The 13,828-nt window shown below is 33.7% G+C and overlaps 2 protein-coding genes across 2 annotated transcripts in view; both read left to right on the plus strand.

Moving 5' to 3' along the window:
• Positions 1–5,133: 5,133 nt before the first annotated feature.
• Positions 5,134–6,433, plus strand: LOC116017128 (histone H1-like). Its single transcript, XM_031257659.1, has 2 exons — positions 5,134–5,441; positions 5,533–6,433. The coding sequence occupies exons 1-2, from the start codon at positions 5,253–5,255 to the stop codon at positions 6,205–6,207; spliced, it is 864 nt and encodes a 287-aa protein (XP_031113519.1). The 5' UTR covers positions 5,134–5,252; the 3' UTR covers positions 6,208–6,433.
• A 6,747-nt stretch (positions 6,434–13,180) lies between these two features.
• The window catches only part of LOC116016354 (flowering locus K homology domain-like), a 5,447-nt gene continuing 4,799 nt past the window's right edge, over positions 13,181–13,828 (plus strand). The window contains exon 1 of the mRNA XM_031256588.1: positions 13,181–13,311. The gene's annotated coding sequence lies outside the window, so the exon portion shown is untranslated. The remainder of the gene's footprint in view (positions 13,312–13,828) is intronic.

A 13,828-nucleotide genomic window follows, 5' to 3' on the forward strand; every position in this document is an offset into this window, starting at 1 on the left:
TATATATATATATATATATATATATATATATATATATATATATATATATATATATATATATATATTCATGTGTACACTTTGTGTACACACTATAATAAAACAAAAAAAAATAAAAAATAAAAAAACAAAAGTCCGCTGGCCGACCCGCAAAAGCCGCCAAAAATTAGGCCAACTGTGGGGCGGGTCGGACCGCTTTGACAGTACTACCCCTAGTAAGTAGTAACACTTCTTATAATATTTTTCTATTAGAAATGATATTTTGGACAATTTTATATGAAATCAATAAGACTCAACGTTTAACCATGACCCTCGCAAATCCAAAGGTAAAAAGACTATCTTCAAGTAGGTCATCACAAATCTCTCGAGGTGCTCCACTAACTACTCAATACCTTGCCACTAAATAAAGTTTAGAGGTTAATCAACTCAAAAAGACTCCTATATATTATTGATAAACATTGAATTTTGTATATCAAAATAGGTAAAAGTCCATTACAAACCAATGGCTTTATCAGGACAGGGTCCACCATAACCCGAGTATAGCAATATAAAACGAGATAGGAAAGTAATGCTTTATTGGAGGCGTGAGGTCCAACAGAATACACAAGAAGCCCGTAGACGGCCCACGAAGTGGCCCAATAAACTAATGAACGGATATATACATCGAAGAATATAATAATAAATAACTAAGGAAAAAGACTAAGCTATAACAACCTAAATACCAATACTCGAACCCAAGACCGCTGAACAGAAAGAAAAAGGACTTGACCGCTAAGGCACAAGAGTCTTCATGTCTTTGTTGTGTGCCCTAAACAAGCTGAGAATCTCCTTATTTATACTACTACACCGCATCTCTACCCTCCACTCGTATGACCTATCATATCAATCATCCCCAACCAACCACGTACCCCTACCCCCGTCAGTCGCCCCTATGCATGCCCATGCCCGGACGCGCCATACACACCCACGACGCCACGTGCATGGCCACCCCCAACACACTCCTCGGACATTGCACCACTCTGCCACCACATATGGCCAACCACGACCCATGACCCCGCTAACTCCACGACGTGAGCTCCCACCCACCTGAGGCCTCCGCCGCAACCCCTTCTGGCATCGACGACCCTCGCTGCCTGCCACACCCGGCTCAACCGCCATAGAGTCCAGCCAGTCTAGCTATGCATCCCCTACTACTTCCTCACCCTGGACCGTGTATAATAGCTAAGTGGGCCAAGCCCAACCCCTAATATCCCATTACAAACTATTTGAGTTTGGCATAATAGGCCCAATAAAGTATGAGTTATTGCACCAATTAAGTCTAATAAAAATGAATATTTTAATATGAATGGTATAGGCTCAAGTGGCCCAAAAAGCCCCTATAATAGTGAAGGCCCAAAAGACATATGACAATATAATCCTTAGAATTAATTCGGTCAAAGCAATAATTAAAGTAGTTGTTACACATTAAATAAATGTAATAAATAGAGATCATGAAATTATGGAAAGTCAATCAGTAAGCCCCAATTATCTCATCATACCTAAATTACCTCGTCACCGTTCAATTATCTTCTCATCCTTAAATTACTTCATCTTACTTATTATGTCGTCCCTTCAATGAAGGCAATTGCCCCTAATGCTCATCAATCTATCATTATTACTCAATTACTAAATGTGAAAACCTGAAAAAGTCTTAGAATTGTAGGTTTTAGTGTTCACGTTTACATAGTAAAGTTGGTGATAATTACAAAAATGTCATTGCGTTTTTTTCTTTCTTAAATTTGATTTGATCCGCTCCATTTTTTTCATATGTAAAGCTGAAATTGTATTTGTATTCACTTATTATATCATTTTTGTGTTATTTGTATTCACTTATTATATCCGTTTATCTTGTATAATTTAAAAAGTATAGTAAATTGAACTTCTTTATGGACTAGTGCTTTGGGGATTCAAATGCATTAGCATCTCATTGTTTTATTTTTTTAATGGATTTTTATTTGTATGTTTGTGTATGGAACTACATGATGTATAATAAAATTGTAATAATGTGTTTGGTTCTATTGATTATTCTAAAAATAATGTAGAAAGAATAATTTTGAGAACAATTAGTTCTTGTCCTTGTGGTTCTTTGGTATGGTTATTGCTCTAATTACAATATTCAATAGCACAAATGGATTGCACACACAAACTATAATAATCACTGTCACTGTTGCAAAAATCCCCCGCTTAGGCGTCTACCTAGGTGGCCGGCCGCCTAGTGCCTAACTCGGTCGACTAGGCCGAGTTGGCGGCCGACTCGGTAAAATTCAGCTGAGTTAACTTGCCCAACTCAGCAAAGTTAACCGAGTTAACTCGGGCGAGTCGGTCTTATTAATTTTTTTATTACATTTATATATATTTAAACTTATTTATTTATATAAATAAGAGAAGTAATATATATATATATATGACATATACCCACACACATGCATTATTTTTTTGTTTTTATAGGTCGCAGCCTAGGTACCACATAGATCGCTTAAGCGATGAGCGCTAGTCTAATCGTCCGACTAGCGCCTACTGCAACCATGATCACTGTAGTTGATGTTAATTTATAACTAAATTTGACTAATACATCAATATTAAAACACAATATTTTTTTAATAGTTACTTTTCTACTATATATGTCTTTTTTTTTTTGTTGGTTATAGATTTTTTCAAGTTGATTAAATTTGGTTCAACATATTTCAAATGACATTATATTAAAAAAAATGTGAAATTTTAGTGGGAGTAAAGAGATTTTTTTTATTGAATTTAGGATGTGTTTGGTAACCCGGAAAATGATTTTCGAAAATCATTTTCCGGGCTTTCAGTGTTTGGCAACATCCAGAAAATGTGGTCAACGGAAAACATTTTTTGTTGACCACGGAAAAGGAGCTCATTTTTCCAGAAAATGACTTCCAGCTCTTTTTTTTTTTCCGGAAGTCATTTTTCGGTGCGATGTTTTTTTTTTTTTTGTAAAAAAAAATTATTTCTAATTTCTAATAAATATTATTAGTTTATATATTTTTATACTAAATAAAATAATAAAAATATATAATTATACATTTCTACTCATTTTCAGGAAAATAAACCAAACACACACAGACAGTTTCCAGAGTACATCCAAACATTGAAAATGAACTCATTTTCTGGAAAATGACTCATTTTTCAGAAGTCATTTTCCTGCTTTCTAAACACACCCTTAGTCAATTTGAATAAATTATGACATTATATTTAAAAAGGTGAAATTTTAGTAGGAGTAAAGAAATTTTTTATTGAATTTAGTCAATTTGAATAAATTGAAAAACTAAAAGTGATCATATTAATAATTGATAGTAAAAAGTATAATATTATTATAATCAAAAATTACAAACTGAATCAATCTTTTTCAAAAGTATTGCATGAAATCAAGTTTCTGAACTATATTGATATGTATATGAATAATGTTCAAACTTTAAAAAAAATCATGTAATAATTAAATTGTAGTTATAAAATTTTTATTAGATTTAAGTGTGATATTAATTATTAGAGTTGCAAGGTTGAATATTACACGCACTTGCAAAATTTTTGCGAGTGTAGGGATGAGGTTGGAATTTCAATCATTACCCGCGCGGGTGTGGGGAGTGGGATGGAAATGCGGGTTCCTCGCCCCATTGCCATTCATAAAAAAAGATTGATAAGTGAAGTGAGACACCGGTAAAAATAAACATAATGATTATTGAAGTTAAAAAAAAAATATCGAAGTGATCATATATATGGCAGGTATGTGACATTATGACAAAGATCATGATTAAAGGTAGGTAGGTAAACGTGGTGTGTGTGAATAAGCGGGAATGTTGTAAAAAAAAAAAAGTAAGTGGTGGTTGGATATGAGTTGGCGGATAATTGCATCGGGATAGGTAAATCAAGTTGGATAAGTGTGTAGTTGGATATGAGTTGGCGGATATATATGAATTACATCAAGATATGTAAATCGAGTGGGGTAAGTGTGTAGTTGGATATGAGTTGGCGGATGTGGATTATATCAGGATAGGTGAATCGAGTGCGGTAAGTGTGTAGTTGAGTCACATTGATATGAAACATAATGATAGGTAGATAAATGAAAGTATGTAGATATGTGAAATGAGAACTTATGAAATCAATATATACTATGTATGCATATAGAGCTATTAAAGAAATCCTTATTGTTGTAGTAAGTGTATACTACATGGAGGATATCATTTGTTGTTTAATACATTCGAGAGATTGTAGAATGAACATGTGATTTATCATCTAAAGTTATAGATTATCTCACAATCTCAAAATCTTTGGTGATCTTACATATTAGTGATGATAAAGTCACTTAGATACATATATTGTTATATTTTTATATGCATGATTAGTTAATATATAAAATTTATGTAAAATACCTATAATATATACACTTGAAACAACAACATCATTATATATTTACTTCAATGGGTGCTCACAATTTCATATTTGTTTTACTAAGAACAAAATTATTAAAGAGTGTTGTATGCACACACAATTCTAGTAATTTGTCAAATATGTTCATCTTTGATTGTATTTAAATAGATAAATCTATAATCAAAAGATGTCGGATTTTTGTGATTCTTGATGCTATGGGATCATTGGTTAAGGTAGCATCATATCCAACATAGAGATTTGGATTTGGTTTGAAACATTTTCTTATAATACGTAAAAAGTACGTAACGCTCCAAGTAAAGCGTTATATCGCATAGTTATGCTTGTAAATGCAATATCTCACCAACGAAAAATCCAATTTGCTCAAAAAAATATTCACTAGAAAGCTTATGAAATTCCCTACAAGTTGAACAAAAATTCATCAAAATCCATCAAGTTTTGGTCAAGTTATGGCCGGATCAATTGAGCACAAAAGCACACCTCTAGTTACCAAAACAGCAACATCTGTATTGAGCCCCAACCAAGGCCTTAGTCACCACGTGTTTTCAGCCGTGGATAGGATCTAATCCTACGGGTGGAATTTAAAATTTCGAACGACAGCGATCCGGGACGAATTCATCTGGACCAATCAGAGCTCGTCTTTTGGATATACACCCGTGGGAGCTTGCTATTTAAACCCTCTCCGCCCTCCCTCCTCGGCACAACACCGGAGAACGGAAATAAAATAGCATAGTTCTAGCTCTCTCTCTAGATCTGTTTTCTCTTTTTTCGGTCCTCTGATCTCTGCTCCTTCCCAAACCCTAGGCGTCGAAATGGCTGCTGAGGAACCGGTTGCTATGGTGGAGGTGACGGCTGACCCGGCCGAATCTGAGCCCTCCAAGGAGGAGGAGGCGGCCCCTGCTCCGGCCAAGGTCACCAAGGCTAAGAAGGCTAAGGAGACCAAGGCTAAGAAACCTGCTGCTCCCAGGAAGAGGAACCCTAGCCACCCTCCTTACTTTGAGGTACGGATTCTTTTCATGTTTTCCCCCGACGGTGGAGTTTTGTTTGTTTAGATTTTGAACTGGAATTCATTTTTGGTTGAATTTGTTGCAGATGATTCAGGAGGCGATTGTGACTCTGAAGGAGAGGACTGGATCGAGCCAGTACGCGATCCAGAAATTCATTGAGGACAAGCAGAAGAATCTGCCTCCGAATTTCAGGAAGCTGTTGCTGGTTCAGTTGAGGAAGTTTGTGGCTTCTGACAAGCTCGTGAAGGTGAAGAATTCGTATAAGATTCCATCGGCTCGGTCGTCTGCTGCCAAGCCTGCTGCTGCCCCGGCCGCTCCGGCCAAGAAGAAGCCTGCTACGGCGGCCAAGCCAAAGGCTACCAAGGAGAAGAAGGCTGCCGCCCCTGCCAAGCCTAAGCCTAAGCCTAAGGCCAAGGCTGCTGCCAAGCCCAAAGCTGCGGCCAAGCCGAAGGCGAAGCCCGCTGCTAAGGCTAATCCAGCTCCCAAGGCTAAGGCTGTTGCGGCTAAGCCCAAGGCGGCTGCGGCTAAGGCTAAGCCAAAGGCAGCTGCGAAGACCAAGGCTGCAGCCAAGCCAAAGAAGGAGCCGGCGGCTAAGGTTGCCAGGACGGCCACCCGATCAACCCCGAGCGGCAAGGCTGCTCCTGCCAAGGCTGCGCCGAAGAAGGCTACTCCTGTAAAGAAGGCTCCGGCTAAGGGCGTGAAGCCCAAGTCCGTCAAGTCGCCGGTGAAGAAAGCGACGGCCAGGAAGGGGAGGAAGTGATCTGGAAGCTGGTAGATAGATAGGGTGGGGGGATCAGGTTTTGATTTAGGGGTACTCTTGTAAATTTCCCTAATCGTTATGGGTTAATCTGGTTCTAGAACCGGAATTCTTTTTCCGCCAATCGTTATTTTTCTTACCAGTCGTCTCCTCCAATGTAAGGATTAAAGCAATTCTAGCTTCAATGTAGTTCTTCATATAGCAATGATATCAAAATTTCGTTCTCCAATACTACACCATAATTAGCGAGTTAGGCGTTTTCATTTTCACGCCGCTATTCAGAATCCAAAATCGGATGCATTAGGGTTCTAAACTCCTAAAAAGGTTAACGCGTTCTTCCTTATCGATCACACCGAATATCGGAACCAGGATTTCAACTTAATCGTGAACACAGCTGTTTCATTACCTGGAATTCGACGATGAAGCGTTTAGACGCAATAAAGCTGCGATGATTGGTGATCATAAACAAAGTGCTGGTCTTTAGGTAATTTACTGTCCTGCACGAATGAATTTAGCTTTTCCTCGCGTATTTTATGGCTTTCTTCACGCTTCAAAATACCTTTATAACCAATCTAAGGTAGAATATGCGGCGTAATAGATTGTCTCTCACTGCACTTCAGTTTAAGCAATGCAAATTATTGTTTCTGCCACCATTCATCACCTCTGTGGTTATTCCAGTGACTTAACAACTGTTTCCTATTATGTCAAGCAAGTTAATTAATGTGGTTCTGCATTTTTTTTTGCATCCATTTCACTGAAAGATTGAATAGTTTTCCTGTTCTAGTGTTCTCAATTTTCAATGTACTTAATTTGTTGAAGTTGTATCTTATTTAAGGGGTTGCCCTAATTAGAACTTGTACATAAATGATCTCACGATAATTAAAATCATAACCTGTAAAGTGATCTTTGAGCAACAAGCTCATAGAAAAAAGAAAATGAATTAAATGGAATGAAAATTATTATGATTAGATCCAGGTTAAGCTTTTCTTCTAAATTTCCTTAGGTACTCTATAACCATCACTTTCTATTTGTTATCATCACTGCTTAAAATGGAGTTTAGTACTTTAAATATGCTATGACTTTCTTAACTTGCCGGATTACTAATTTTGTTGTGTCTATATTTGACTCCTTCCTTTTTATGCTTTCCTGTTAGTGTTAGACACTTCCATTACTCTTAATGATCATGTTAATTGTGATAGTTGGTGATTCCTGTACCTTATCTAATTAGTTGAGCACAGTTTTTCTAGGACTGCTGATGCTAGACAGGAGAAGGGTGAAAGTCAGTTGTGTTATTTTGAAGTGAATGGACATTTGATTTAGAATGATAGTATCAAAGATAACTTTCTGAGGTTTAGGACCTGTTTCTCGCAACCGTTGATAGAGTTTAGGTCTTTATGCCACACTTTCTGGCATGCTGCTTGGCTGACTTAGTGTGAGCGCAAGCTCAGTTAAGATTCTTACACAGAACATTTTGTGATATCCTCCATTTCTTGTTCATTATTGGTCCTGAATCTATCTAATTTACTGCCATACCTTCTGTGCTTACAATGGTTAGAGACAGAAATAGGATGATATTCCAGTTGCTAGAAATGAGGATTTTATGGCATGTCAATAAATGATGAAATGTTATATGAGGTAATATATGGAAAATCTTGTTGAAGCCATGCACATTTTTCTTATTTGGAAGTCTTAGCAGCTTCATGCATGTCAAGTTTAGGAAATTGTAGTGAGCAGGGAAATTACCTGTTGAATAACCTGTCTACTTAAATTGAGAACATTAAAATTTCTGCTGGAGATTAGAATCTGCAGGCAAGGGAGCTGATCTGATGGAGCTTTTCAGAAGGTCTAATATGGAGATTCTTTTGTGTTTCTTTTATATCCAGTGCCTCAATCCATGTCAAGTTTAGCAAAATGGTCATTGTGCTTTCCAGCTTTTGTTTACTAAGTTAGTCTGCAAGACTGCAACCAACTTAGTGGAAATGTGTTGGTTTTGGTTAATTTGGCCCTATTTGTTAATGATCTGCATTGGTTTCATGCATGTTTTTACACTAGCAGCAAAACTGATAAGCTAACATGATCCTATTCCCATAGCATAGATTAACAACTGGCTTTGTTATGTACATTTGATTCCATGTTTCTTGATTTGCCTCATGTGTTCACACTTTTCACATGCATTGGAAGAAGGATGAAGCTTCTTTCTTATCAGATCATGGCCATTGTCTGGTGAGCTGCCAGCCTATGGTAGGGATTACTCCAAGGATAGTTGAAATTATTCATATTTGGGGTAAGTTTAGTTTTCATCGAAATTTTATGTATGATGGTATTACATACGATCAATTGCTTCATCGTGACTTTTCTTTTCACTATCGGTTTCACTTTTATGGTTTAGGATGAGCAATAGGTTACTAAGCCAATATATGAGTTGTTTTACATTGCTCCTCTTTGATTCATAACCTTAATCTTATCTTGTTGGGGTTGGTCAAGCAAGTAGTTTTGAATTATGATGCCAAGTCCATTGAGATATTGATTCCATTAATGCCTCATTGAGACATTGAGATTATCTCAATTACCAAATAAAAATTACTCTGTAATTAATGATTTTGCATTGTATTTATTTGATATTTGACTTATTATTGGGGAAGATTATTAAAAGAAAAATGATTCTCATTCCTACAATAAGTGATATAATGAAATAAGAATACATAATGACGATTTCGATCAAAAGATAAGTAAAGTGACATAATGACATAATAATAAATCATGATGATTTCAGTCAAAAGTTAAGTGACAATAAAACAATGATGATTGAAGTAAAAAATTATAGAAATGGACATACTGAAAGTAGTTGGCTGATATTATGATAATGCGATATAAATACGTTGTAACAATGATACAAAGTTAGGTGATTATTAACTCACGCCAAATCTCACCAAAAAAAAAAAAATATAAAACAAAAAAACAAACAAAATCACGCATTTTGCACGCCAAATCTTATACATTTTGCATATTGTTATTCTAAATTCACTCAAGCACCCATGTAATGCCACATCATTAATGTTATATCAATTTTTCTACCATATCATTATATATTATATAAAATAAAACTTTAAACTATTATCATTATATAATATATCAACTTGTGGTCTGGTGATATAAAATGACTTTTTCAAATGAAAAGTAATGGATTCGAGCTTAAAAAAAATTCAGTAAAGATTTAATTATATTATTGTTTAGCCAAGTCACATGATTATTGAGGTTATTGGATTGGGTTAAAAATTGTTGCCTTAATCTTAAAACTTCGATTTATTGGGTAAGTTCAACTAAATGTTTTAACATTCTAAAATTAACATCTTACATTTTTATCTTAAAAAAAAAAAACATCTTACATTTTATTTGAGAAAAAGGTTAAATAGACCTTTCAACTTTATTTAAACGTGCAATTAGGCTTTTAAACTTTAAAAATTTGTAATTAAACACTCAAACTTGTCATTTTGGGACGTCTAAACCCAGTAGCCGATTATTCACATAAAATAACAAGTCATTTAAGATTCCGGCAACATTTCGACGAATAAAAATTCAGGCAACCATAAAAATTAAAAAAAAATAAAAAAAAATAGGTGTCCGGAGAAGCGACCAAATTTGGCGTCGTCTCCATTGGAGAGGACGACCAACAGTCGCCTTCTTCGGTGGAAATGGTCGCCAAAATTTATTTTATTATTATTTTTTGTTTTTAATGGTGGTGAACAGTGGTTAGCGGCGGTCAACAATGGTCAATGTTGGTAATTTTACTGGTAACTTGTTAGCTACTGGTAAATTAGATTTATTTGACTCATTTTAACAAGTTCGAGTATTTAATTACACATTTTTAAAGTTCAAAGGTCTAATTACACTTTTGAATAAAATTAAAGGGTCTATTTGACCATTTTTCTTTTTTATTTTTGACAAATTAGTATGAGTTAACCTTACGATGAGTTAACCTTCTAAACAAGTCAATCTGGATTTAATTGAATAATTTTACTAGTTTATGGAATTTGAATAGAGTTTTTTTCGAAAAATAAAATAAATTAGGGGATTCAATTACACTATCTTGTTGACTTAATGGGGCAATTTGATAATTTTTTCTTTGACAAATCTCTATAACTGGAACATGCTTTATCCTAAAAGATCATAGGTAGACAGAGAATCAGTACAGACTTGCCAGAAGAAGGTTTTCACCTTAGGGCATTCCCATCTGTGGATAATTAGGGGATCATGTCAGTTAATAATCTTCACTTTGATTCAATGCATTGGTGTGGAGGCAAAAATTAAAGGAAATCATTCTCCTGCAAGATGGAGGATAATGTCAGAACATTAAAAAAAAATAAATAAATAAAAATACACCCAGACGCCGCGCGTCTGGGCGCAACACTGCGCCCCAGCGGGCGCGTCAGAGTGGCCGCCAGCTGGCGGCCACTTTGACTTCAAATACACTTATTATTATTATTTTTAATTTTTTTTTTGTTTTTTCTGTCAGATTTTATTTGTTTTTCCTTCTTTCTTTTTTCTTCTTCTTCCCACTTTCTCTTTCCTAATCACACTTACAAAAACTCCTAAAATACCGTGAAAAAACTCCACTGATAATGTTGCTCTTAGGAGGTAACTTGAACTTTGTCATCCTCGACCAAAAAGGGGAGTACGTTTCTTGCAAAATACAATGAAACTTTTAATCCATTGACTTCACATATGCAATTAGAATGCTCGTAATGGTGGTCATATGACTCATATCCTCCTCTTCAAAGATATCAACAAGGAGGTTTTTATCCTGTTTTATGAGGATTTAAGTAATATCCCAAAGATGATCTTACAGTGGTGTTTGGACATAGGAAGTCGTTTTCATGTATGACTCAATGGAGCGATTCAATACCCCATATTTAATTAGTGATATTTTGAACTTGAATCTTACTAATTAATGATATTTAATTTTATTAAAAAAAATTAGTTTTATACGCGCATTGCGCGTATGGGTTAATGCCCAATGTTTATATTTAAACAAATATTTGAAAGTATATCAATGCAAGATTATATAGGAGAAGTTTATACATGGGTAATTGAATGTCGAAATTTTTTATTTAAATATCTAACTCAAAGTATATGAATACAAGATAATATTGAAAATTCATTATAATTATTACTAAAATAAATGTTTGCAACCTTGTAAAATCGATAGTCTAAATATTTGGTCTAAAAATGACAGTATAAATAAATACTACTTTTCATTTGAATTTTTCTAAGTGTTATTAATTCTCTTTTAAGTAACATTGTCATTGTCTTCATCTTTACTATGTGTTCTTTTCCTTTTCGTTGGTAGTGTGTTATTTGCAATTCGGTTATTGTTGGTAGCATAGATGACAACGTGATGCAATGAGATTATGATATAGGAGCTATGGACTTTCCTTTTGTTGTTCTGCTTGGGGTTCATTTGGTTCAACCATTATTGTTGAATGAGTTATTGTGGATAAAGAAATTCCTAGTTTAAGAAAAAAAGATTAAATAAATTAATAAATATTTAAAAATTTAAAATATTATATATTCCAAAGATATTAAAAGGTAGTTTCTCGCTTCAATTTGCTGGGTAATGAGTTATTTTAGTACTTTCATTGTCAACAAATCCCAAGTAGTTAATATGATTGGTTTCAAACTATTCTTTTTTATTTTTTTCATGGTATTAAATAAATACATATTATTAATTTTTTGGTGTAACTACTAATTTATTTAATTCAATAAGAGTAAAATAGAGCGATTCCGCTTCAATTTGTTGGGTTATTTGAGTACTCTCTTTGTCAACCAATCGCCAAGTAGTTAATATAATTAGATTCAAATTATTTTAAAATTTATTTTTCAAAGTATTAATAAAATATTTGGTAAATAAATATATAACATTATTTTATACTATAACTTTGATATTTAATTACAAGATATTGTAAAAATAATATAATGGACAATGTAATGAATATCAATTGATAAATTTGAATGTAAAGAATCTTTGCATGAGAGAAAATAAAGACAATATAACTAATGAAATTATTTCTCTTATTTAATTTAAATTTTTGATAATGAATAATTTTTTCAAATAAAGGTATTGTAGACACATAATTCTAAATTAAAGAAATATATATTTATCATTTTTTGTTGTAGTTACTAATTTATTTAATTTAATAAGAGTAAATAGAGTGAGAAACTTAATTATGTCAAATTTGATTGAGATGAGGTTCGAACCTAATATCTTTTTATAGAAATGAATGTGTAAGTTAAAAGTTAACGGAATATTAACGGAGAAGACAATATTTAACGGAAAACTTAACGGATAATAAGGTTAAATTAAGTAATCTCTATTAATAATATTAATCTGAATTATCTTAACTATCTATTTGATTAAATAATTCATCTGAACCATCTATTTGATTAAATAATTTGACTGCCATTTTTTCTACCCATTTTAGACCTAACTCTCTTTGGCTCTTATTAGTATAGTAGATAGTAGATATGGAGTGGGGAGTGATTTTTTGTCTTCTACGAATTTTATCTTTGTCCACGTTCTTATTATATTAGGAATTCGAATTATTCCATCTCTTCAAAATTCTCAAATTATTAGAGGTTGTTTACTAAAGTTGAAAATTGAATTTTTTTTAATAAACAAAAATTTGGAGAAGTGAAAAAATAAAACTTGTTTATTAAAGTTAATTCTCTAACCTAGTTTTATATTTTCATTCTTCTATTTTTGTGTCATTTTTCTAAAATCAGGATTCTTCGTTTGGAGAATTGAAAATATACGAGTGAACAAATAAAGTATATGACCCCTTAATTTATCACGTACCAAACTATATGATATGAATTATAATATGAGTTAATGATGAATCAACTTTAAGAAACACAGAACCTTTCGGCCGTTTCGGGGAAACAATGAAACTAGAAGGGCTAAACAGCAATTATCTAAATTCGATTCAATACTTAAATCGGCCAATGAGAGTTACGGGATAGAACTCTGTTGGCGCTCGCCTTTATCATTCTCCCGCTCGCCTTCGCTCTTCGACTAGATACTTCTGTCTTAAAACTCCAACTTCTGTGTAGGTATGTATCTCCGCTTCACTCTCAGTCACTTGTATATCTTCAATCTTTGTTTCGCGTCTATGTGGTTTCGACTAGTTGCGATGTAGTGATGTGAAGGATTCGAGAAATCTAGGGTTTATGTTTTTGAGCTTAACGACTATATGTTTTTATTGGAGTGACTATTGTTATTATTATTATTTTTTGCATTTGAGGTTTTAGGTTTTCTGCGATTTGGAACGTTTAGGTTTCATGTGAGCAAATTAATTACAGGAAAGATGTTACTGAAGAGACTAGGGAGCTGCTTTGAGCTCTTATTTGATTTGCATACTGAAGTTTGTATCTGTTTATGCAGCATATATATATGTTTGCAGTTGGGAATCAATGTTTATAAATTTTTTGTTTTTGTTTTGTTTTGTTTTTGTTTTTGTTTTTTTGTTTTTTTTTTGTTTTTGTTTTTGTTTTTGTTTTTGTTTTTGTTTTTGTTTTGTTTTTGTTTTTGTTTTTGTTTTGTTTTTTTTTTTTTTTTTTTTTTTTTTTT

This window comes from Ipomoea triloba, chromosome 4 (assembly GCF_003576645.1).
Source record: "Ipomoea triloba cultivar NCNSP0323 chromosome 4, ASM357664v1".
NCBI lineage: Eukaryota > Viridiplantae > Streptophyta > Magnoliopsida > Solanales > Convolvulaceae > Ipomoea > Ipomoea triloba.

Bases quoted from the DNA above. Each gene is read 5' to 3' on its own strand.
- LOC116017128 (XM_031257659.1), top strand. From the start codon at position 5,253: ATGGCTGCTGAGGAACCGGTTGCTATGGTGGAGGTGACGGCTGACCCG. The intron at 5,442-5,532 runs GTACGGATTCTT...AATTTGTTGCAG, and splicing joins GCCACCCTCCTTACTTTGAG to ATGATTCAGGAGGCGATTGT.